Source organism: Schistocerca serialis, chromosome 1 (genome assembly GCF_023864345.2).
Source record: "Schistocerca serialis cubense isolate TAMUIC-IGC-003099 chromosome 1, iqSchSeri2.2, whole genome shotgun sequence".
Lineage (NCBI taxonomy): Eukaryota > Metazoa > Arthropoda > Insecta > Orthoptera > Acrididae > Schistocerca > Schistocerca serialis.
In genome coordinates, this window is record NC_064638.1 from 911,307,634 (window position 1) to 911,335,464 (window position 27,831).

The following is a 27,831-nucleotide window of genomic DNA, read 5'->3' on the forward strand; positions in this document are numbered from 1 at the left end:
AATCAAACTGTGGCATTATTGCTGGGTTTTATTTTGTAAATGACATTTAAAAACTGATTTCAGCATTTCTACTTTTGCTTTGCTACCCTCAATTTCAGTCCCTGTCTCATTCTTGAGTGCCTGGACACTAAATTTGGTGCCACTAACAGCTTTTACACCTGACCAGAATCTCTTTCGGTCTTGTGACAGACCTTTCAGTAATGTTCTGCTATGGTAGTCATTGAACGATTCACATATTGTTCCCTTGATTGCCATGTTTCATTCAGCATCTCTCGATCTATAGCCCTACCCTTTGTTTTACATCTACAGTAGCTGCAGTAGTCCCTTTAAAAATTTCTTTACAGTGAATGTATATCATGCAGGGATCCTCCCATCATGAATTTTTCTATGTACGTCCCCATCAAGTCCATGGTCAATTATTCTTTAACCATGCCCTGAGCTTGAAGTTTCAAGGAAGGCATTTAGTATAGTTTTGCAGAATGTCACTGACAAAAATGTAATTCTGCCAACTGATTGTTGAATGGTAAAAATCTGCTCTGATGATCTCAGTATAATTGGGGGTCTTAGGTACTAGCAAAATGAGGTTTCTCTAATGTTTCCTATTGCATCAGGAGGTCCATCTGGTGGCCAATAGAAGGATCCAATTACAATTTTATGCCCATGCTTGATAGGGTGTCTTGCTAAAAAGTCTTGTAGGCAGTTCCAATTTCTATCTTAGTGAATCTGAGTTTTACTGCATACTGCAACAAATATACCACCTCCATTTTCCATTAGCCCATCCTTTCAATCTACACTTAAACTTTTCCTAAAAATTTCACTGCATTCAATTTCAGGTTTCAACCAGCTTCCTGTACATGGTTTTTTTAGGAACACTTCAAACTCTAAACCTTGTTGTGAATTCTTCAACAATTAATCACTGTGCCATTTCTTTGGATCTTTGGATCTTACATTGATACTTCCATGTCTCCTACAGCCACTGTAATCTAGACTGGGTAGAGCATTCCCTACTATAAAAAAAGTCTTGTATGCACCCCACATACAGTCAGCTATCTGAGTAGCAGCCTCTGATGCGTAGTGTACTACTTATCCATTTAGGTAAACTTATGCACAAACCTACGGTGCAGCCTAGCTTCTCCCAGAAACTTGCAGTCTCTGGTTCAAGTTTTTCACTCTAATCAGAATGAGGGGGTCACTATCTGTTCTGGAGACAACACTGCAGATTGTAAAAATTGTTAGCACTCTGTGAGCAACTTCTCTGCTGGTCACTGGAATGATCCAAGTATGATACTGGAGCCCAGATGACAGGCATCATTTGTCCCATTGTGCTCCACAATTTGCAGCAGGTGGCACCCTGTTCCTTGAATGGGTAAAGGAATAGTCTCTAATGTGTCGAATGAGGCACCAGCAAACAAATTGAGTTCACATGGTTTACTTCCCATCCTTTTCCTCTATTTCCCCAAGTGGGCCATTATTTGCCACACAAGTGAATTACCAGTGATCAGTAGAACCCTAATCACTTGCAGTTGCCCCCATTGATCATGTACACAGTAAGTTTCCCAACAGGTGAAGTGAGTCACACTGGCTCAGTTTCAGTGAAGAGGTTGTCTCATACTTATTGATTAGGAGGTTAGGTGTAACATCCTGAGTTGTCTCTGGTCCATGTTTCCCTGTACAGGGCTCCTTGACCTATCACTGGCACACACCTCACAAGTGGAAAAGTGGTGATGAAGACTGCGTTTCCTGTAGAAGAGACAGTATCCACAGGAGAAGACAGTACTTGAGATACCTTTGGTATCTCTGGTACAAGCCCTCGCAACATACCCACTCACAGCAGCTGCCAAGTGCTTGACTGCAGTCAGTTCAATTTCCAGCTGCTTACTAATAGCAATGAACTCATACTATGCCAGAGATCATCATACACACAGGGACTGTACTGTGGCTGGTGCACCATTTTAGAGAGCAGCAAACAAATAACCTGAAACTAAACTTACCATTCCTTATTATGTAATTGAAGGCAGATGGGAGAGAAGGGAAAGAAAAAAGGAAGAAATTAATTATACTAACTGTGCCAGGATTTTACGTGGAATCAGCAAGGACGAGCGAAAGTGTTTGTCAGTCTGGGACACGAATCTGGAATCTCCTGCTTACTAGGCAGTTGTGTTGAGCGTGTTCCACCTGGACACAATTTCTATCACAAATGTGCAAACTATCTCAGCATGCTCCATGGCTGACTCACATTCCCTCTTAGTGCCATCTATCCACAGTTCCCATCCATGTCCTCCATGTTTGTTAATATTAGATTCCCACTAGAGACTGAACATGATTGTGCATCCTCACTGAAGGTCTGGCAATCTCTTTCACAAACAAAGTGCAGTTTATAGTATCCTATTGATGTATCAAAACCTGAAATTTACTTTTCGTTCAACTAGGTCTTTGTATCTATTCCACATCATAGGATTGAAATAGGATGCTTGAATTATATAGCAAGAAAAGGAAGAGGAGGAAAAATAGTAGGAGAACATGGACTGAGGGAGAAGGAATGAAAGAAGAATCACTTGGCAGAATTTTGCACAGAGCTTAATTGCCCAAACTTGGTTTAAGAATAATTAAAGAAAGGTATGTATATGAAAGAGATTGATTATGTAATGGTAAGAAAGAGATTTTGAATAAAGATTTTCAACTGCAAAACATTTCTAGGGGTAGATGTGAACACTGACCACAGCTTACTGTTTATAAACTGCACATTGAAACTGAAGAAATTAAAGAAGAGTGAGAAATTAAGGAGATGGGATCTGGATAAATTGAAAGAACCAGAGGTATTTGAGACTATCAAAGGGCACTTTAGAGAAAGATTGAATGAAATTGATGATGAATCGATAGTTTTGAGAGATGAACTAGAAACAGTAGCAGAGGATCAAACGGGCAAAAAGACAAGGCTTTGTAGAAATCCTTGGATAACAAATGAGATTTTGAATTTAGATGATAAAAGGAGAAAATAAAAAACTGCAACAGATGAAACAGACAAAAGAGAATGCAGACATCTAAAAAATGAGATTGACAAAGCTAAAAATGGGTAGGCAGGAATGGCTAAATCACAAATGCATGGCAGCAGAAGTATGACAATTAGAGGAAAGATAGATGCTGCTTATTATAAGTAAATTAAAGAGACATTAGGAGAACCAGCTGTATGAGTATCAAGTGCTCAGATGGCAATCCAGTATTAAGGAAAGAAGGGTAAGCTGAATGGAATATCCAGAAGAGTTATACAAGGGAAGTGAACTTAAAGACAGTATTATTAAAAAAAATACGATGAAGTAAATGAAAATTAGACGGGGGATGCAATACTGTGAGAAGAATTTGACAAACTATTGAAAGACCTTAGTTGAAACAAGGCCACTGATTAGATGCCATTCCCTCATAACTACTGATACCATTATGAGAACAACTATGATAAAATCATTGCACCTGGTGTGCAAGATTTATCAGATGGGCAAAATACCCTCAGACTTCAACCACAATCTAATAATTCCAGTACCAATATAGGTAAGCGCTGAGAGTTATGAATATTACAGAACCGTAAGCTTAATAAGTCATGGTTGCAAAATACTGACAAGAATTATTTACGGAATAATGGGAAACTGTTAGAAGCCAGCATGTGGTATATCAATTTGGATTTCAGTGAAATGTGGGAACATGCAAGGTAATACTGCCCCTATGACTTCTCTCATATGATAGGTTGAAGGAAGGAAAATTTGCTTTTATAGCATTCATACAAGTAGAGGAAACACTTTACAATGTTGACCGGAATAAACTTGAAATTCTGAAGCTATCAGGGATAAAGTACAGGAATTGAAAGGCTATTTACAACTTTAACAGGAAGCAGACTGCAGTTATAAGGGCTGAAGGACATCTAAGGGAAGCAGCAGCTGGGAGGGAGTGAGACAGCAATGTAGCTTATCTCCAGTGTTATTTATCTCTAAACTGAGCTAGCAGTAAAATAAACCAAACAGATACTGGCAAAGGTAATTGAAGTTCAGGGAGAAGAAATCAAAGTTTGAGGTTTGTCGATGACAATGTAATTCTGCCAGGTGTAATGGACCTGAAAATCGGACAGTACCCTGAAAAACCGTTTTCAGATGAATATAAAAGAAGTAAAAACTGGGATAATGGAATATAGTTGAATCAAATTAGGCAATGATGAAGAAATTAGATTATAAAATGAGACACTGAAAGTAGTATATAGGTTTTGCTACTTTGACAGAGAAATAACTTATGAGGACTGAAGTAGAGACAATATATAATGCAGAGTACTAATAAGAAGAAAATCATTTTTGAAAAAGAGAATTATTTTTAAGTAGAATTTAAATGTCAGGCTGTTGTTCCTGAAGGTATTTATAGTGAGTGCAGCCATGTATGGAAGTGAAACATGGATGATACGTAGTTGAGGCAAGAGAAGAGGAGAAGCTTTTGAAAAGTTGTACAACCGAAGAATGCTGAAGGTTAGAGAGATAAATGGGGGTAATTAATAAGGATGTACTAAATCAAACTGGGGGGAAGAAAACTTATGGCCCAACTCGACTACAAGAAGCGATAAGTTGATGCGACACATGCTGAGACATGAAGGAATCGTCAATTTGGTAGTGGAAGTAAGTATGAGGGTAAAAATTGTACACTACTGGCCATTAAAATTGCTACACCAAGAAGAAATGCAGATGATAAATGGGTATTCATTGGTCAAATATATTATACTAGAACTGACATGTGATTACATCTTCATGCAATTTGGGTGCATAGATGATGAGAAATCAGTACCCAGAACCACCACCTCTGGCCGTAATAACAGCCTTGATATGCCTGGGCGTTGAGTCAAACAGAGCTTGGATGGCGTGTACGGGTACAGCTGCCCATGCAGCTTCAACACGATGCCACAGTTCATGAAGCGTAGTGACTGGCATATTGTGACGAGCCAGTTGCTCGGCCACCATTGACCAGACATTTTCCATTGGTGAGACATCTGGAGAATGTGCTGGCCAGGGCAGCAGTCGAACATTTTCAGTATCCAGAAAGGCCCGTACAGGACCTGCAACATGTAGTCATGCATTATCCTGCTGAAATGCAGGGTTTTGCAGGGATCGAATGAAGGGTAGAGCCACGGGTTGTAACACATCTGAAATGTAACATCCGCTGTTCAAAGTGCCGTCAATGTGAACAAGAGGCGACCGAGATGTGTAACCAATGGCACTCCATACCATCAAGCCGGGTGGTACACCAGTATGGCGATTACTAATACACGCTTCAATGGTGCGTTCACCGCGATGTCACCAAACATGGATGTGACCATCATGATGCTGTAAACAGAACCAGAATTCATCCAAAAAAATTACATTTTGCCATTCGTGCACCCATGTTTGTCGTTGAGTACACCATCGCAGGCGCTCCTGTCTGTGATGCAGCGTCAAGGGTAACTGCAGTCATGGTCTCCGAGCTGATAGTCCATGCTGCTGCAAATGACATCTAACTGTTCGTGCAGATGGTTGTCGTCTTGCAAAGGTCCCCATCTATTGACTCAGGGATCGAGACGTGGCTGCGCGATACGTTACAGCTATGCGAATAAGATGCCTATCATCTCGACTGCTAGTTATATGAGGCCATTCGGATCCAGCACGTCATTCCGTATTACCATCCTGAACCCACCAATTCCATATTCTGCTAACAGTCATTGGATCTCGATCAACGCGAGCAGCAATGTCGCGATACGATAAACCGCAATCGCGATAGGCTACAATCCGACCTTTATCAAAGTCGGAAACGTGATGGTACGAATTTCTCCTCCTTACACGAGGCATCACAACAACGTTTCACCAGGCAACGCTGGCCAACTGTTGTTTGTGTATGAGAAATTGGTTGGAAACTTTCCTCATGCCAGCATGTTGTAGGTGTCGCCACCGCTGTCATCCTTGTGTGAATGCTCTGAAAAGCTAATCATTTGCATATCACAGCATCTTCTTCCTGTCAGTTAAATTTCGCGTCTGTAGCACATCATCTTCGTGGTGTAGCAATTTTAATGGCCAGTAGTGTAGAAGTTGACTGACACTTGAATGTAGTAAGCGGGATACAATGAATGTTCCTTGCAGTGGTTATGCAGATGCAAAGAGGACAGACTAGCACGGAGAGTTGCATCAAACCAGTCTTCAGACTATAGGCCACATCAACAAACAACATTTACACATATTCTTGTACTAATGATTTTTCTAGTTGTTGTTGATGAATTGTGGGGTCAAATATAGCAAAATTTTCATGTTTTGCGACGTGTCCAATTTAAACTTATCTTCATGAAGAGTTAATTGTACATGTTTAAAGTGACTAACTCCAACAACGGTGCACTACTGGCCCCATAATACATCTCCAACACACACGAAAAATCATTTTTGCATCTGTGGAGGGTTCACCACGCTGAATTATACAAGGTGTACAACTTTGCTTCCACCGTTTGTCGATAGGTGGCGACAGCGGTAAGTAGTGGTCGAAAGAAACAGATCGCAGATGTCAGGCAGTTAGCTTGAACCTCGGTCAACATAACCTCATTCAAACATTAGTCAATTTGTGTCTGCATTATAAAGTTGTTCTTGATTGAGAATGTCAGTTTACGAGCCTCTGAGGGAGGTGCCACTGTTTTGTTTCAGTATGAAGAAAACAGCAGCTGAGTCTCATCAAATGCTCTCAAGTACGTACGGTAAGGATGCTATTAGTGGAACAATGTGTCGTGAGTGGTTTGAACACTTCAAGAACAGTGATTTTAACATTGTAGACCAGCATGGTGGTGGAAGAGAGAATGTTTTCGAAGATGCAGAATTGGAGACATTGCTGAGTGAAGACTCGTGTCAAACTAAAGACGAATTGGCACATTTAGTAGGAGTGACACAGCGAGCCATTTAAAAATGTCTCAAGGCTATGGGCATGATTCAGAATGAAGGAACTTGGGTCCCATGTAAGCTGAAACCAAGAGATGTTGAACGGTGTTTGTGAACAGTTGCTTCAGAGGCAAAAACTGAAGGAATTTCTGCATTGCGTTGTAACCAGGGACAACAAATAGGTTTATTACGAAACCCTAAATGCAAAAAATCATGGGGATATCCCGGCCATGCTTCCATGTCAACAGCCAAAGTGAATATTCACAGCACCAAGATCATGCTCTGCATTTGGTAGTACCAGCTCAGTGCCACGTACTGTGAGCTGTTAAAACCAAGTGAAACAATCACAGGTACTCATTATCAAACACATTAATTGTGTTTGAGCAGAGCATTAAAAGACAAACAGCCACAATACAGCAAGAAGCACGATAAAGTGATTTTGCAGGACAACAACATTCGACGCCACGTTGCAAAAAGGGGTCAAAACGTACTTGGAAACATTAAAATAGGAAGTCCTACCCCACCCTCCATATTCTCCAGACATTGCCCCCTCTGACTATCACCTATTTAGATCAATGGCGCATGGCCTGGCTGACCAACACTTCCAATCTCATGAAGAAGTCACAAACTGGATCGATTCATGGATTGCTTCAAAAGATGAACAATTTTTTTGACGTGGGATTCATACACTGCCTGAAAGATGGGAGAAAGTAGTGGCCAACAATGGAAAATACTTTGAATGATACATGTATAACCAATTTGTCTGATTAAAGTCTCAAATGTTGGCGAAAAAACAGCAGAAGCAATTTGTACACCTTGTATGTTCCATTTTGAACATTCAAAATCCCTTGACCCAGCAAATAAATTTTCTTTCAAACCTCACATGAACACATTCTTTTTAATATGTGAAAGTGTCGCATTGAACTGAAAGCTTTACAAATTTCAAAGATCATTAAACTTTACTGTTCTGTTTGAGATGCCAAATCTAGCAGTGCAAATGTTGGAAATACCAGACACTTACGTTTAATAAACACAGTCGCAGGATCAATACTAATTTGCTCCAAGCCTCCCATTTTTGTATTATTTATGATTATGGACTTCACTGTCTCTTCCAAGCTGGATGCTGTTCTGGAACATTGTTTCCCATTAGCATTGGAATTTTTAATCACAATACAATGTACATAAAATAATGATGTTTTTACCTTTGTATACTTCCTCTGTCAAGGAACAGCTGAAATAATACTACCGCACCATTTCCATTGCTAGTGTTGTCAAATTTTTCAATAACACATTTCCTGAGTGCGTACTGCAAATCACTTCCTTGGAACATGTTTTGAAGCTGTAATTAAAAGCAAAACTAAGCCTGGAAATCAATATTTAGGCAAAAAAATGTGATAAATGATCCAAAATGTTTCTCAACTTGCTTTCAAACAGAAAACATATTAAGTCTGATTGCATGATTTGGTGGAAAGAGGAGAAGTTGCGTATTTTGTCTGTCAGCTTGTCCCTTAGTGAGTATAAATGACTGGTCATCATGAAGTGAATACAAAAATCTGAGAAGCCATCTCTGTCAATAATTAGTACATCTCTTTTATTTTCATAAATATTGTCACAGATATATCAAGATCATTTTTCTCATATAACCATTAAATGTTTATCTAAAACATCATTCTTCCTTCCACAAATCTTACCATTCAAGCTACAAGTAACACTTCTAGAGGAATTAAATACTAAGATATTTTATACAAATTACTTCTCAGAGCTAATACCAATGCTTTCTGTTAATTGGGATTGTTTTGGTGCCAGCTTTGCTTTAAAGTGGATATCTATACCACATTAAAAAAATAAAAAGAGGCTACATTTTCTTTCAATTTTTGTAAACATACAGCAAATATATGGGTCAAAGTTTTAGCAATGTTGTTTCCACTCACCATAGTTTGATACAGCAATGATTTTTCTTTAAATTCAGTGCTTGATTTGTCCCGTAAAAATGGCAGAAACTGCTTCTCTGTGTTTGTTTGAAAACTTCCTTCAAATATCAAATCAGCTGAAAGAAGATAAAAACATTTACAAAATATGTATTGTGTTATACAGACATTATCGCACAGGCTGTAAACTAAGCCATAACAAACATCCAAAACTGTAGTGTTGGGATTGTGATATATTTATGTTAGAATAACTATTTTGTATTTTATCTGGGTTTGTAATTGATTTATAATCATGCACAGTTACATACTCTATGTGAAAGTCCCAATTCGTGACTTGCATCACCTGCGGTCAAATGTTTTCCAAATAAATAGCAACTATAGGTTCTCATATCAGTCTCTAAAGAATTCTTTCAAAGATACTTGAACAGAGAAACAAACTATCAAATTACTACATAGATAAGGAAGACTGTTTCCATGAGATCAACAGTAACAAAATTCCTCTGCACAATAAACTCAATTACAGGGCTACCATTCACGATCATAGAACATATTAATTAATGATAAATGTTTCCGATGTTTAGGGCTCTGCTGGTGGATCTGTTGAAAATATGCTGTGTGTGTTTGGTGACCAATACGCTGCGTAAATCCCACAATTTTTCTCTGAAGCAGCTATTCAACATCTTCATGTGGTTATGGAACTTGCTGTTGCAAGACATGATTAATTATGTTCACATAGTAGCATTCAAATTTATCAGGGACAAAAATAGGAATCATATGTGTGGAAAGCAGTGCATGAAAATAGCAGTCATAGCTCCTCCTGCTGGAGGTGAAATAGAGGCAGACAGAGCCCTCCTACACAAAAACCATGGGAAAAGATTGTACTACTGGGAACTGCTGTGGTTAAAAGTTGATTTAAATCTCTGCAATGTGCTCTCTCAGGTCTGTTTCTGAAGGTCTTGTTTCTTCTGTTTTAATTTCATGGCAGCCAGCACTGGGTTTCTGGCAGTGGTTAACTGAAATCCTGCACCACTATTGATGAGATTGTCTACCAAACATATGTATGGCTGTCTTAATAACACAAACCTAGAACGATGCAGAAGCTCAGTCTTTTCATAAGACATACAGTGACCCACATATAGGCAGTGCTCTGCTAGTGCCAATTTATCAGCTTGGTCCAGGTTTGTATGTTGGTTTTCAACACATCATTGTTTAGAACATGTGTACCCAGTAAAAGAATTCCCACACTGCTGTCGAATCTACATCTAGGTGTAGATCTAAATCTACACACGTAATTCAGAAGCCACCATTTGGTGTGAAGCAAAGGGTACGTTGTATCACTGCTAGTCGTTTCCTTTCCTGTCCCACTCACAAATAGAAGGACTGTCTGTATGCCTTCATGTGAGCCCTAATTTCTCTTATCTTTGCAATTCTTACCCAAAATGTTCATTGCCAGTAGCAGAATTATTTTGCAGTCAGTTTCAAATGCCAGTTCTCTAAATTTTCTCAATAATGTTCCACAAAAAGAATGTCATCTCTCCAGAGATTCCTATTTGAGTTCCCGAAGCATCTCATAAGCACTGCATTTTCTAAGGTCAAGACCATGTTAGACTGAATATAACTGATTCATCTGCTTTGCAGGTGGACGAAAAATGCACTTAATGTCTTATTCTTCTGAATCTTTTTGAACTATTTAAACATTGTGACAAAATACAGCAAGGAAGCCATTGTAGTGGGTTCCCTGTGTATTTTGCTTTTGCACATTGGACTGAACTAGCTTTGATGAGAATGCATTATAAATCTGTTTTCCAGAATTACTGAAATTGAGTATGCCTTTCTCCTGCAGTGAAATAATGACAAAAATTGTTGCTGTGCACAAGTATGGCTGCTTGGTGGAATATAGCATATTTAAGCAACTGTGCTGCATAGCAGAAATATTTAAAAGACACCACATTTCCAGTAACACTTGTCAGTGTTTTGTCAATGGAAAAAGGAACCCCTCTCTTGAAACACTCTACTTCCCTCTCTTATCACAATAAAGTTGTTCTGCCACTGGTACACCCTGTCTGGTGCTTTGAAATTAATTCACTGACTGAATTTCTCAACATCACCTGTATTATGTATAGATTCACTACCCAATAACAACAAGTTGTTGTTGTTTTTGTGGTCTTCAGTCCTGAGACTGGTCTGATGCAGCTCTCCATGCTACTCTATCCTGTGCAAGCTTCATCTCCCAGTACTTACTGTAACCTACATCCTTCTGAATCTGCTTAGTGTCTTCATCTCTTGGTCTCCCTCTACGAGTTTTACCCTCCACGCTGTCCTCCAATGCTAAATTTGTGATCCCCTGATGCCTCAGAACATGTCCTACCAACCAGTCCATTCATCTTGTCAAGTTGTGCCACAAACTCCTCTTCTCCCCAATTCTATTCAATACCTCCTCATTAGTTATGTGATCTACCCATCTGATCTTCAGCATTCTTCTGTAGCACCAAATTTTTAAAAAGCTTCTATTCTCTTCATGTCCAAACTATTTATCGTCCACGTTTCACTTCCATACATGGCTACACTCCATACAAATATTTTCAGAAACGACTTCCTGACACTTAAATCTATACTCGATGTTAATAAATTTCTCTTCTTCAGAAACACTTTCCTTGCTATTACCAGCCTACATTTTATATCCACTCTACTTCGACCATCATCAATTATTTTGCTCCCCAAACAGCAAAACTCCTTTACTACTTTAAGTGTCTCATTTCCTGATCTAATTCCCTCAGCATCACCGACTTTATTCGACTACATTCCATTATCCTCGTCCTGCTTTTGTTGATGTTCATCTTATATCCTCCTTTCAAGACACTGTCCATTCCGTTCAACTGCTCTTCCAAGTCCTTTGCTGTCTCTGACAAAATTACAATGTCATCGGTGAACCTCAAAGTTTTTATTTCTTCTCCATGGATTTTAATATCTACTCCGAATTTTTGTTTTGTTTCCTTCACTGCCTGCTCTATATACAGATTGAATAACATTGGGGATAGGCTACAACCCTGTCTCACTCCCTTCCCAACCACTGCTTCCCTATCATGCCCTTCGACTCTTATAACTGCCATCTGGTTTCTGTACAAATTGTAAATAGCCTTTCGCTCCCTGAATTTTACCCCTACCACCTTTAGAATTTGAAAGAGAGGATTCCAGTCAACATTGTCAAAAGCTTTCTCTAAGTCCACAAATGCTAGAAACGTAGGTTTGCCTTTCCTTAATCTTTCTTCTAAGATAAGTCGTAAGGTCAGTATTGCCTCACGTGTTCCAACATTTCTACAGAATCCAACTGATCTTCCACGAGGTCAGCTTCTACCAGATTTTCCATTTGTCTGTAAAGAATTCGCGTCAGTATTTTGCAGCTGTGACTTATTAAACTGATAGTTTGGTAATTTTCACATCTGTCAACACCTGCTTTCTTTGGGATTGGAATTATATTCTTGTTTAAGCCTGAGGGTATTTCGCCTGTCTCATACATCTTGCTCAGCAGATGGTAGAGTTTTGTCATGACTGGCTCTCCCAAGGCCATCAGTAGTTCTACGAAAATTAATTTTCCTATGTCATTACTGGATAGCAGATTGAGACCCTGATCATGCAAAAGCCCTATTAAAACAGCAGCAGACATGTTGTGTCCATTCCCAAGGACCTGTGGTTAAGGCACTTCAAGATATTCAGTCCTTTCTTGGCCCTTGCCTTCACGTCCTTTAGGTGTGGTAACCATGGCAGTTTGAAATAAAAAATGAGGCTCAGAAACCTCACTGAGTCATTAAAATGTTGTATGGTATTACTTAAATGCAAGTCAGTTAATTTAAAAAAAAATGACAAGAAGGATTTAGAATGAATACATGCGCTCTTGTCTGCAGGAAATGTAAAAATCATCTATACAGCCCACTCCTCTAACATCCTCCCTGCAAGTTGTAGCCAAAGAATTGCTGTTGTTGTATTGGAGGAAGAACACACATTATCCACAAATAAGGAGCATGTACAGGGCTCCCCATGATAGATGTTATACTTTTAATGACTACAGCAACAACAACAGGTACAACAAACATGTCCATGGGGAACACCATTCTCCTGCTCAAAGCTATCTGACAGCATGCAACCATTTTGGTACCAAAAACAAGTGTTTTGATAAGAATGAGCAAATGAATGTGGAGAAATGGCCATTAAACCCCCATTGGTGGAGCTGTATGAGAATATTATGCCTCAAAGTAGTATCGTTTGTCTTAATGAGACCAAAAAATGTCCCTACACAATGCTTTTGACACAGGGAAGCCTGGTGGATAGTCACCTCTAGCAGGTGGAAGTTGCTGTGGATTGATACCTCCTGAACCCACACAGAGTGGCTAGGAGCTGCCTTGTCTCCAACATCCAGACCAAATGACTGTTGACCATTTGCTCCAAGATCTTTCCTACACAATTAAGCAACACTCTGGTAACTACTGGTTTGATGAGAGTCCATCCCCTGCCCTCCCCTCCATAACCTTGGAAAATTTTAAAAATCAGAAGCCTGATTTAGGATATATTCCAAACACTTTCCAACCTAAATAAAGAAGATTTTCCAGGAATAAAAACTATTGTAAATGAAAGTTAAGTGCAAAACACTAGAAATTAGTTTAGTGAACATCAAGGGTGCTTCTGAAACACTTCTACAATTTTCAAACATTGCTAAATTAACACACACGTAAATGATTAAAGAAACTAAAAGTAAAACATGGAAACAAAACCCACTTACATGTTAAATGAGATGTCTGCCTTCAGTGTTTTATACGAAAATATTCACAACCCTTCCTCAATCTCTGCCTCTTCTTCTTCCTGGATCTGGCTATGATTGACTGATTGATCGAGGAGGTTATGGGACTAAACAATGAAGTCATCAGTCCCATGATTCAAAAGTTACAGATATAAGATACAGGTCTGTGTTAAAACTGGGTGGATTCAGTCAGAGGGATCAAACTATTAAGTGAGAAAAGCAAAAACTCACAAAGAAGAAGGCATAAAAGGGTAGGCCAAACCTAAAAAAACTGAAAGAACAGAGGGATAAAAGAGTGGTCTTCGCATGGGGGAGTGGTCATGGGTCCTAGACCCAGGTAGTAAAGGAAAACCTTATAACTGAAAATAAAAACCACTATTGTGGAGGAAACTGAGACCATTTCAACCATCCACGAACTGTCTGCTAATATTAAAGACAAGGAATCTGGAAGGCTATAGTTAATACACTCCTGGAAATGGAAAAAAGAACACATTGACACCGGTGTGTCAGACCCACCATACTTGCTCCGGACACTGCGAGAGAGCTGTACAAGCAATGATCACACGCACGGCACAGCGGACACACCAGGAACCGCGGTGTTGGCCGTCGAATGGCGCTAGCTGCATAGCATTTGTGCACCGCCGCCGTCAGTGTCAGCCAGTTTGCCGTGGCATACGGAGCTCCATCGCAGTCTTTAACACTGGTAGCATGCCGCGACAGTGTGGACGTGAACCGTATGTGCAGTTGACGGACTTTGAGCGAGGGCGTATAGTGGGCATGCGGGAGGCCGGGTGGACGTACCGCCGAATTGCTCAACACGTGGGGCGTGAGGTCTCCACAGTACATCGATGTTGTCGCCAGTGGTCGGCGGAAGGTGCACGTGCCCGTCAACCTGGGACCGGACCGCAGCGACGCACGGATGCACGCCAAGACCGTAGGATCCTACGCAGTGCCGTAGGGGACCGCACCGCCACTTCCCAGCAAATTAGGGACACTGTTGCTCCTGGGGTATCGGCGAGGACCATTCGCAACCGTCTCCATGAAGCTGGGCTACGGTCCCGCACACCGTTAGGCCGTCTTCCGCTCACGCCCCAACATCGTGCAGCCCGCCTCCAGTGGTGTCGCGACAGGCGTGAATGGAGGGACGAATGGAGACGTGTCGTCTTCAGCGATGAGAGTCGCTTCTGCCTTGGTGCCAATGATGGTCGTATGCGTGTTTGGCGCCGTGCAGGTGAGCGCCACAATCAGGACTGCATACGACCGAGGCACACAGGGCCAACACCCGGCATCATGGTGTGGGGAGCGATCTCCTACACTGGCCATACACCACTGGTGATCATCGAGGGGACACTGAATAGTGCACGGTACATCCAAACCGTCATCGAACCCATCGTTCTACCATTCCTAGACCGGCAAGGGAACTTGCTGTTCCAACAGGACAATGCACGTCTGCATGTATCCCGTGCCACCCAACGTGCTCTAGAAGGTGTAAGTCAACTACCCTGGCCAGCAAGATCTCCGGATCTGTCCCCCATTGAGCATGTTTGGGACTGGATGAAGCGTCGTCTCACGCGGTCTGCACGTCCAGCACGAACGCTGGTCCAATTGAGGCGCCAGGTGGAAATGGCATGGCAAGCCGTTCCACAGGACTACATCCAGCATCTCTACGATCGTCTCCATGGGAGAATAGCAGCCTGCATTGCTGCGAAAGGTGGATATACACTGTACTAGTGCCGACATTGTGCATGCTCTGTTGCCTGTGTCTATGTGCCTGTGGTTCTGTCAGTGTGATCATGTGATGTATCTGACCCCAGGAATGTGTCAATAAAGTTTCCCCTTCCTGGGACAATGAATTCACGGTGTTCTTATTTCAATTTCCAGGAGTGTATTTCTCGCTGGTCTTATTACAGTCATATACATCTTTCCAACTTTCATGCTCTAAGAGAGAACAAAAATATTACACATGTTTTACACTGAAATTCCTTACAGAGTGTTGTATTCGACTGGGAATTTGGTGTCCTGAAACATTTATTGCAAGAATTTGAGCATAGTGATTGCTAAAACCCATGTTTACAACTTGTGTGTTATAGGCATATTTGCACGTATTTATCAAGATCTGCATCTATTATTGATCAGAGGTAGGTTTTTCTCGAGTTGGTTCAATTACCGTTGGACTGATGTTGAACGATTGTAGTAAATTTATGATGTCATCTCTGAATTTATTGGATTTCGAGAAATCAGTATTAAAGTCACCACATATAATTATGTATGAAGGGCCAAAAGAAGGGAAAATTTGACCACTACATGGGATACCGTTAGTCTGGCTCCACAACCACATTGTAGGGATGGCTTGTTAAACAAGAGAAAACAATGGGTGAGCCAAGTCTAACTAACACATAGCTGGCATAAAACAGTGGACTCCTTCCAAGAGGAGCAGAAGGAAGAGTGCCAGACTGCAGTGGAATCCTTAATTGTGGGGACTTTATTACTGAGAGCAGTAGCACACCAGAGGTCATTCCACTTTTGGGCAAAAGAGAGATTTGATGTGTATCTGCATATCTGCACCTGGAATCATGAAAGGCAACGGGGGTGTGTATCTGCCTTCCTAGCCAAATGGTCAGCCAGTTCATTCCTTGGGATGCCCACATGACTTAGAACCCAGAGAAAGACAACTGAGCAGGCGGCACAGCCAAAGGCAGAGAGAAAGTCATGGATAGCAGTTATCAAAGGGTGATCACAGTAGCATCAGTCAATAGACTGCAAGCTGCTCATTGAGTCAGTACATATTAAAACACTGTGGAGCAAGGTCTGGGTGACAAAATGGGGGCCTGTTAATGGCTAGCGACTCTGCTGTGAACACACTAAATGATCCTGACAGTAAATGGTGTTCCACGCCAGTAGGAGATGTAAAAGCATATCCAGCCTTATCTATCATTTTAGAACCATCAGTGTAGAAGATGGTAGCGCCCTGAAACTCTGCAAGGATGGAATGCACAAGATGTTAGAATATCATAGAGGCAACACAGACATTAGGAGCCTGGAATAGGTTGGTCCTAATCTACGGTTGAGGCACCATCCAAGGGGGTGTGGCAGGAATACTTCCCAGTTAGTGGAGATGGAGATCCTGAGGGAAGAATGTCAGATGCGTTCCAACTGGCAGTACATCTGAGGGCGAGTATCAAGAGGGAGACACTCCTCATTTGCAAAGAGGACGGGATGGTCAGGGAATCGCCAAATGGCAAATGTTTAAGAAACCAAGAGTTGGTTCCATTGTATCTGCAGAGGGGGAATCCCCATTTCAGCTAGAAGACTGTTGACAGGACTAGTGTCAAAGACAATGATAGCCAGATGCACCCCACGATGATGAACAGGGTCACATAGTTTCAGAGTGGAAGGAGCTGCTGAGCCATAAACCTGAAAAGCATAATCTAGTCTGGACAAAACCAGAGTGTGGTAAATATGGAGAAGAGTAGCATGGACAGCACCCCACAATGTATGTGTCAGGAGGCGGAGAGCATTATGTTTCCACAAGCAGTTAGACTTCCAGTGGCAAATATGATCCAGTCATGTCAGCTTTTTATCAACATGGAGCTCCAAGAAACACGACTGCACTACAACCTCTAGGTGCTGGTTGCCTAAATAGTTCTGAATTGCAGTGCACTGTGGGTCAATAGCAAAAATGCATAACCGGTGTTTTGGATGGAGAAAATAGGAAGCCATGGGAAAGAACCCACACAGGGGCCCATTGGATGGCACCTTGGAGCTGGCATTCAGCAGATGCTACCGTGTGTGAGCTGCACGAGATGGAAAAATCATTGACTTACAATGCCAGGGTAACCAGAGGCCCAGCAGAAGTTACAAGTCCATTGATGGTGATGTGGAAGAGTGTGACACGCAATACAGAACCCTGTGGGATACCATTCTCCTGGATTCGAGGGGTGCTGAGTGAAGTGACAATTCTAACTCAGAAGAACTGGTGGGATAAAAATTTGTGGATGAAAATCTGAAGAGGGTGCAAAAGCCCCAGTCATGGAGGGTAACTAAAATGTGATGGTGCCAAGCCATGTCATATGCCTCATGTAGGTCAAAGACTCTGACAAGGCATTGACAGGTAGTAAAACCCTGCTGGATTGCTGTTTCTAATCTGATTAAATGGTCAGTTGTAGATTATCCTTCCCAGAGGCCACACTGATACAGGGACAAAAGACCCAGAGATTCAAATACCCAACATAATGAGAAGCTTACCATCCTGTTGAGCTGTTTACAAAGTTTGTTGGTCAGGCTAATAGTAGTAGCTGTTGAGAGACATTGGGTTCTTCCCAGGCCTAAGGCTGGGGATAACTATAATGCTGTCTTGCCATTGTGAGGGTAAGACACCTATGAGCCAAATACAGTTGAAACCCTGAGTAGATGTTGCCTCTGGGTAATGTCAAATTGTTGGATCATCTGGCTGTGGATGGAATCTGGGTCTGGGGCTATGTCATGTGAAGATATAAAAGCCTGCAAGAATTCCCATTCAGTGAAGGGTTCATTATAGACTTCAGCCTGGCGTGGGTTGAAACAGAGGGAGGTTTTGTCAGCTCATCATTTCCGCTCGAGAAAGGTAGCAGGACAGGAAGAGGACATCAAAGCTGTTGCAAAGTGTGTTGCAAGATGTTCTGCAAGGATTGGTGAATCAGTATGCAGAGCACCCTGCAGTATAAGACCCTGGACAGCTGACTGTCGCTGGTGGCCCAGAAGGCTATGGAACTTGGGTCAAACATGCTATGAAGAGGCATAAGACTCCAGGGAGTAAACATAGCACTCCCAGCATTCCATTTCACTCTGCTTAACAAGGAAGCGAACCTAGCACAGAGACGCTTAAAAGTGATAGATTTGGTCTATGAAGGGTGTGGATAGTGACTTATGTCCTTGGACCACCACAGTACCGGTCGACAATGAGGGAAACCAGCAGATAGAGGGAAAGCAGTGCCACCAGCATGAAGAATAGTGTCAGAGATGTCTTGCACGACTGCATCAAGGCAATCCAAGAGAGGTGTCTAAGTGCACAGCAAATGTAAATAAAGGCCAGTTGGCTCTGGGGAATGCTCAACATGGGGGTCTGTCTGCCTAGTGGTGGCAAGGAAACAATAAAATCACCAGAAAGTGGTCACTGTCATGAATATCATCATTGGATGACTAATGTAGTGAAGACATGAGAGGAGACAGAACAGAAAAGGTGCCATGAGTGGCACTGAAATTGGTAACAGAACTATCACTGAGGAGACACAAATCAAAGTCTGTAATAAATTGGTCAGTTAGAAGACCCCTACCCATCCAAGTGGCATAGAATAGCTAATTCACAGGATAAAATTAAAACCATATGGTCAGTTGTGAAGGAAGTGTCTGGTCAGAAGCACAAGGGTGCAAGGGTGACAATATTAAGTCAGTTCATAGTAAAAATATTTCCGTTACTGAAAAATCAGATATATGTACAGCATTTAACCATCATTTTCTGAGCATTGCTGGTGAACTAAATAAAAATTTAGTTTCTACAGGGAATCATATAACTTTCTAGGCAAATGCCTTTCCAAGATTGATGTCTAAAATACTCCTCTGTGATACAGACAAGGGGGAGATTGAGTCAATAATTAAATCACTGAAGACTAAGGGTCTCATGGTTATGATGGAGTGCCTAGCAGAATGTCAAAGTACTGTGCTGCACATGTTAGCCTTGTATTTAGCCATATATGTAATTTTTCCTTTAGGACTGGTCAGTTTCCTGAACAATTAAAGTACTCAGTAGTAAAGCCGCTTTATAAAAAGGGAGAAAGGGATAATGTAGACAATGTAGACAATTTTAGGCCTATTTCTATGCCATCAGTGTTTGCTAAAGCTATTGAAAAGGCTGTGTATGTAAGGATAATTGCTCATTTTATACCATACAATTTGCTATCAAATATATGGTTCGGCTTTAGAAGTAATTTAAAACTGAAAATGCTATATTCTCTTTTCTCTGTGAGGTCCTGAATGGGTTAAACAAAAGGTTTTGAACACTAGGCATATTTTCGAATTAACTAAGGCATCTAATTGTGTCGATCACAAAATATTGCTCCAGAAGCTGGACCATTACGGAATACGGGGTGTAACTAACAATTGGTTCACCGCTTACTTCAGCAACAGACAGCAGAAGGTCATTATTCACAATGTGTTGAGAATGGCTGTGATGTGGGGTCTGAGTGGGGTACAGTCAAGTGGGGGAGGGGGGGGGTGTGCCCCAGGGATCAGGGATCAGTGTTGGGACCACTCCTGTTCCTTATTTTTATAAATGATATGCCCTAAAGTATTACAGGTACCTCTAAAATATTTCTCTTTGCTGATGCTTGGTAGTAAAGGACATTGTGTGCAACATTGGCTTGGTTTCAAATAGTGCAGTTCATGACGTAAGTTCATGGTTTGTAGGAAATAAACTAATGCTAAACCACAGTAAGACAAAGTTTTTACGGTTTCTAACACACAATTCAATAAAACCTGTTATATTAATTTCACAGAATGGGCATATGATTATTGAAACTGAACAGTTCAAATTTCTAGGTGTTCAGATAAATAGTAATGTCGTGGAAAGCCCACATTCAGGATCTTGTTCAAAACTTAATGCTGCCATTTTTACTACTCAAACGGTATCTGAAGTGAGTGATCATTTGACATGAAAATTAGTCTACTTTGCTTATTTTCATTAGCTTATGTCGTATGGTATTACATTTTGGGGTAATTCTTCCCATTCTAAAAGGATATTTTTGGCTCAGAAACAGGTGGTTCAGGTAATGAGTGGTACAAGTTCACAAACTCTTACTGACTTCTGTTCATTAGCCTGGGTATTTTGAGATTGACCTCTCAATATATATATCCCTTCCTGCCATTTCTTGTCAACAATATTGGCTTATTCCCACGAATAAGCAGCTTTCACCCAGTTAATACTCGGCAGAAATCAAACCTGCATTTTGATCAGACTTCCTTAACTTTTGTGCAGAAAGGTGTGCAGTATACTGCTGCATCCATTTTCAATAAGCTACCACTCGAATTCAAAAATCTTAGCAGTAATCCAGACACTTTCAAATCCAAACTGAAGAGTTAAAAAAAAGACATTCAGAGCATTAACTAACTTTCAAACTGATGATATTACACGGCTTTACCTTAATGATGAGTTTTGTTTTGGAATTACTGTGAGACTACATAATGTTTTCTTATACTTACATGTGTCCAAATCAGTCTTGAAGGCTGAAACATAAAGAAAGAAGTATCAGTCAATATTTACAGTTTTTTGTACACTATTATTTAAAATTGTGATAGTAATGAATGCATATTTAATGAGGGTACTAACTATTGTGTGTTCACAGCATACTGAAAACTCATGCCAAAGGTAAAGTAAAAAGCCATCAAATCTTAATCATAGTAGAACATCTAAGACATAATTACTAATTAATTTGAAATATTGAAATCAGTATATTGATCTCTGAAACCTAGGTTTACTTCATGTAATACATCCAGATGTGCATCTCAATACAGTAAAACAGTGAAGATCTTCCTCAGTCATGTAACATTAACATGAACATGAAAAATGAGAGAGCTATTTTTTGCAGATACATACAAATATAAAGGTACAAAAACAGTGCTGACTTATGCCGAACCACTTCTTGGAATTGAAATTACAATTTACTTATAAGGTGACCGAGGAACACTGCTTCTGAGAGAGATTTGTTACTGTATGTACCTACTGACTGCAAGAAATGATAGCTGCTAGTGAGCAGTCAGCCTGCTGTTTGTCTGAAGTTTCAGGTTAATTAATAATTAGGAAGTGAAGAGGGATAAGAAAACTTGGTAAAACAGGAATGTGACTTGTAATAAATGCACGGACTTTCATAATGGCAAAATTGTAATTACCTTCAAGAATGTGTTGAAACACACTGTCAACTCGGTTTTTCAGACAGACAGAGAGGAGAACGTGATGACATGCAGGGGGCATAGTTGCTTGCTTGCGTGTGTGGAAGACACTGATGAAAACAACCAAATAAAACAATTGATTCTGTCTGTTGTTGGAAAAGAACACAAGAACAGTTGCATATTGGTTGAATTATTCATTCATTTCTTTTGAGTGAAACAAATTAATGAATAAGACAAGTCTGTGGGATCAACCAAATGCAAACAGTTGACATGCTGTGCGTTGCACTTTGCATATTGCCTGAATTATTCAGTCTTTCTTCTCAAGTGAAACCAGTCTGTCAGTTGTACCACATTTTCATTCTTTCAACTGAAACCACTCTTTAGCTTTCCTCTGAGTGAAACGAGTCTGTAGCTCTTTTATTATAATAAAATAAAAACTATTTGGAAGCTGGAAGAAAGGGAGACAGTAAAAATTGCAGAATATACAGAAGTACTGAAGTGTGTCATAATGGAAGCATGGTAGATGAAGGTGATATAGTTGCCAATATCTTCAACAACCATTGCCATTGACAGTAGCAGGTCAAATTGGTTGTCAAAGGTCTAGAGTTGAACCCCATGAATCTTCTACAAAAAGCAGTGCAGAGCAAAATTAGTCAGATGCGTGTAACCTATAACACAACTGAAGAGATTCAGAAGGTAACAAGGCAAATGAAAAATAAAAATTCCACTCCCAAAGTATTGAAGCACTGCTGCAAATTTATTCCTGAAGTTGTGTGTCAGATATTTAATGACTCCATAAATCAAGGTACTATCCCTAATAGATTCAAATATGCAATTGTGAAACCACTGTTCAAAAAAGGTGATAAAGCTGATGTTTCCAACTACTGGTCAATTTCATTGTTAACAAGTCTCTCTAAAATCCTAGAGAAACTAATATTCAAGAGAATCATGGATCATCTTAATAAAAATAAAATCATTAACAAAAATCAGTTTGGATTCCAAAAGGGTACTTCAACTGAATACGCGATTTTCTCATTTGTCAACCAACTCCCTGAATCCATAAACAATAAAATGTCACCAGTTGGAATTTTATGTGATCTGTCTAAAGCTTTTGACTGGACAGATCACAAAATTCTACTTACGAAGGCTCAGCACTACGGATTAAATGGTAAAGTGAAGAGTGGCTCAAGTCATATCTAAGGTGACAGAAGGCAGAAAGTAGTATTGAACTGAAATGTGGAGTATCACAGCACTCGGCACTGGGTCCCTTACTTTTCCCCATCTTTATCAATGATTTGCCCTGCCATATGACACAAAAAGCACACTTCACCCTATTAGCTGATGACAAAAGCATTATGATTGACAAAACACCCAATTGCAGTCTAGAGAATACTGTGACCACTTTATTCAAAAAAGCTCTAGAGTGGTTCATTTCGAACGGTCTGTCACTCCATGTGAACAAGACCTAATTAATTCAGTTTCAAACAGCAAATAAAAAATAGGAAAATATTGAAATAAAATTTGATGACAAAGAAATATTGAGAGTTGTGTCTTCCGAATTCCTAGGATTATACATTAAAAACAATCTAACTGGTCAGTTCACATCAACGACCTATGTAAAAGACTGAATTCAGCAGCATTTGCCATTTGCACAATTTCATCTGTTTGTGACTTGGAAACAATTAAAGCTGCATACTTAGGATACTTCCATTCACTTATGATATCATATTTTGTGGTAATCAGTCATGAGCAAACAGTCTTTATTGCACAGAAAAGAGTCATCAGAACTATGGCTAAGGTGCACCCTAGATGCTCTTGCAGAGACTTATTTAAACAGCTCACAATCCTCACCATGCGATTTCAGTACATTTTTTTCCACTACTGTACTTTGTGAACAATAATCATACAATTTACAAAACAAACAGTGAATATTGTGATCATGATACAAGGAGTAAACATGATCTCCACAACGATATAAACAATTTCAGCACGGTACAGAAAGGAGTACATTATTCAAGCATAAAAGTATACAATAAACTTCCATTTCATATTAAATCAATAACTGGAGATATGACTAAATTCAACAAACAACTGAAACTTTATCTTTTTATTAGGTCTTTCTATTCTTTGCAGGAATTTTTTGACAGAGTGCAACAATTAGTACAATGTATTTAATTTTAAGCATTCCTACAAGAGGTGATTATGTAGCACTGGCATATCAGTTGATGACAGAATGCTTTTTATACGTATTAGAACGTAAGACTTATAATTTGTTTGTGGAAATCATTATTACTGCTATAATCTGTGTTGTTGTTTAAACACTTGATGCTCATGCATCTGTTTATATATTATTTAGTTTGTAAGCCTCGTGACCATTTAGATATGGTTATTACTGTAATAACCTGACACATCAAGGATCTATGGAACACGAACGGAAATAAATACATAAATAAAATAGCAATGGTATACAACCAGGGTACACATACCATCAGCCCTATGCCCAGGGCTATGTGTAGGCATCTCAGGGGTTATGCATTATACATATTCATTAAATATCTACTGAATAGACAAAGTTTTCTTCTCGTCAAGTAACACTCTTTAATATATTGCTGTGAATTAAGTTGTTCCAGATGCAACAATTAATCATGATGATGGATCGTTGGAGGGACAAATCTGTGCATATAAGTTCTCTTAGGCGTGCTTAAAGAAGAGAGAACGTTGCCAAAACTTAACGGCATTCTACTTAACTGAAAATGATGCCCTTTAATTAAAACTCATTTGAGTCTAGTTCTTATCAGTTATTCTGCTATTTATTTGTGTGGAAGTTATACATCGCACAAGCAATTACGTTACGAATTCCGTTCGTACAAATCACACCCATGCACACGAGGCAGTTTATATTTCACAACCTTTGAAAAGTTACTGATATAATAACTCACGGTCGTGAAGCAGTACTCTTCAAATCCACATGCTGATACTTCGTTTTCACACTTAAGCCTATCTCTGACCATGACTGTAAACAGACGTAGCAGTGTAGCCTGATGCCTGGCGCATTAGTTCAGAGCGGAAAAATTTGATCGATTTTGCATTGTTTACTCTTTATTGTTGACTTCATTCTGTTATCGTCTGTCGTCACTGTTATTGTCATTACAATATCTGATTTTTATTGACTGCCAAGAGTATCTTCTAGTTCAGTTTCTCGTGCATTTTTATGAAAATACGTTTACTTAAAGCGGAACCTCTGTCGTCATCACTGTCTTCATCATCATTGTCTTCTTCTACTTCTTCTTTTGCCTTTTTCTTTTTGTGCGCGGGATCTTATTGCTGCCCGGGCATCCTGCATCTCTGTCGCCAAACGCATCGATCTTACCTTTCTTCTTCGTCCTCTTCTACTTCCTCTTCTCTTCAATGCTTCTTAGATAGTCTTATCCATCCTTTTCGTGGTCACATCCTTTCTCCTCTAGGAAGTTGCCATGAAAGTGCTCTTTTTGGCCATCTGTCTTCTTCCATTCTTTTGACATGTCCGAACGATCTAAGCCGTCTTTCTTCTATTCTGTCCATAGTACCGTAACGAACCTCCGTCCTTTCCGTTATTTCCACGTTCATTACGCTCTAAAGTTGGGAAATTCTACGTGTTGTTCTCGAGTGGTCCAATTCTAAACTCTTAAGTTTCTCTTTTATTTCTTTCTGTGTTTTCAACACTCATTCCCGTAACTTACTGTTCCTCGATGGATTTGTATAATTGCACTTTAACCTTTAAACTCATTTTTAAGGCCCAAAGTACAGGATTTCATTTTCCGATACCCCCTACGCTTCTTTGCCCTTGATCTTTCTGTCATGTTCAGTCACTCGACACGATACTCATACTACCCAGACACAAGCTTTAATTTGATGTCCGTCAGTGTAATATTATTCGTAGATATCATAATGAGAAAAGCTATGGACAGCACCAAGATTGGCATATGTTTTGCTGATGACGTCATTCTTCTGTCAGAAATCCCACTAATACAAGCTGAATGGAATGGGCAGTTCTGTAAGGTTAAAAATGAAGAGTGAAGAAAACAAAAACAGTGACTATAAAAAGAGGAATTGTATCTACTGAAATTACAAAGCAACAGAAGGTACTACAAGAAGTTACCCGATTTCCGTATCTCGGCAGGCTTTTCTGTAATAAGAGGGATGCAGATGCAGACATCACCAGCAGAACTGGAAATCTTCAACAAATTTGATCCATAAGGCAATTAAACTCTATATGTATGTCCACAAAGCTTCGGCTGTAGGTACTCCTCTGTCATCCTATCAATGGCCATACACATTTGTCAGACATGGAAAATGTCAGCAAAATCAGCACCAAGCTTAATGTATTGCACCAACGATGCTTGAGGCAAATTTTGAAGATCAGCTATCGCGATCACGTTTCAAATGATGTACTGTTATATATGTAGCTTGCACGAAATTGTTGCTTAAAGAAGACACAAGCTTGCACGTGCACTTTCTACGCAAGAGATTCTGTGGCTTTTCTGCATACGTCTTAAATAGTGTGGGAGATACACTGCTTCCTTGTGACAGTTATTCTGAAGATCTTTCAGGAAATTTCTTTTCCAACTTTAATGACAGCAAAATGTCGAAACACTAACTGGCGTGGGTGTGGAAGATATCGGATGTCTAGATAAAAAGTGACCCTCAAGACAAATCCAACGCAATACTCAGTGTCTGGAAGGTAGTTTCATATTCTGAAACTACATTAATAAGAAAAATTCACAGATAATTAACGAATTTCAAATATTCCTCGGGGAAAAAATCAATGCCAGCAAGTGATAGTATATAGTTCAAAGGAGATGATTAAGTCATCAAACAATTAAAAAAACTTTTATCGTATATGCTTTGTGTTCACATTACCTCAGCGTTTACCGAATGAGAACTATCGGTATGGTTGCAAGCCTAAGGGAAGAGAGAAACAGAGCTTCAATAAACTTAAATTACAAAAGTAATTGTTCTCTTATTTGAACATAAATTGATCAGAATAAAAAACTCTCCTCTCATAGAACAAAAAAGGCGAATATGTCCCGGTAGTGTTAGGGATGTAAAAGAAGGGAACTAGCATTTCGAATTATCTGGTAGCCTTAGACGCATTTAAATCAAAACATCTTGACATATTCGCGCTTTTTTACTTGTTAGTATTAGTACCCATGTTATACAATTCAATGCATCATGTCAAGTAAATTAACACGATTGTATTGTATTGTATGTTAACCGGGGGTCTACTAACGACGGAGAGGCTGCGTCCCCGCCGCAGCCGCAGTGGTCCACAACCCCACGACGACTACCGCAGTCCACTTCACCCACCGAACCACTCTTACAGGGTCATTGTGCCCTGGCGGGCAAAGTAACACGTTACATGATGTCATGTTGTATAAATTTCTATTGCAGATGCATCCCACACTCCAGATGTTACAGTTATGTATGTCTGTGTTTAATTAAATATCAGGCGAGGTTGGCAGCACTTATGCTGCAGTCTTTGGAGAGATTTCTGGAGAACGAAAACGACACAGGGTTTTGCACTATTCTCACCACGCCGTGCCGCCTCTAACCAAGCGACCAATGAAAAATCATAACTGGAAGACCAATCTGAAAGATCTGTGTTTTACCCGCTTGCAAGTAAAAACAGCTGATTTATGTTTACCGTGTACAGCACTGCTGCTTCTTTGAAAATTGGCCTACTGATATGTGAAAAATGTTTCCTCTGGAAATTACATTTATTTACGTTGCTTGTACTTGTTTGTGAAAGCTATCTTTAGTTTTTTTCCTTATTGCTGTTTTAAATAGTGAAATCAGATAAACTATGATGTATGAAGTGAAATGTGAAGCTTCTAGAATAGTTCATACCACGAATGTTGAAAGTCAGCGCAGTGGTAAAAAAAAGTCCTTTATCATGAATGCTATCAAATTGGCGCCAAACAAATTATATGAAGCGCAGTATTTACGTAGAGTGTAAACGCATATATGGAAAATTGATATTTCTCGTAGTAATGTTTGGTATGGCATACACACACAGCATATCTATTGGACTTTGATGCATTTGTTGTATCAGACATTTTTATATTCTGCTTGACATGTTTCATTAAAAAATCGTTCTGTTATGAAATGTAGGCTTTATCAGGTAAACTCGGCCTCATGTAGTTCCATAAACTGGGTACCTTGTATTGTATTTTATGGAACTGGGGCACCTAGAAACGACGGAGAGGCTTTGTCCCCGTGGTAGCCCTCAGTGGTCCACAAC

The 27,831-nt window shown here is 40.0% G+C and overlaps 1 protein-coding gene across 1 annotated transcript in view; it reads right to left on the reverse strand.

Annotated features, from left to right (window-relative positions):
- LOC126412088 (uncharacterized) overlaps positions 1–27,831 on the reverse strand; it is a 144,403-nt gene that overhangs the window by 76,725 nt on the left and 39,847 nt on the right. Inside the window, exons 2-5 of the mRNA XM_050081508.1 lie at positions 20,865–20,888; positions 8,843–8,958; positions 8,114–8,250; positions 7,933–8,039 (exon numbers count right to left, since the gene is read on the reverse strand). Of these exons, the coding sequence (XP_049937465.1) occupies positions 7,933–8,039; positions 8,114–8,250; positions 8,843–8,958; positions 20,865–20,888 (384 nt within the window). The remainder of the gene's footprint in view (positions 1–7,932; positions 8,040–8,113; positions 8,251–8,842; positions 8,959–20,864; positions 20,889–27,831) is intronic.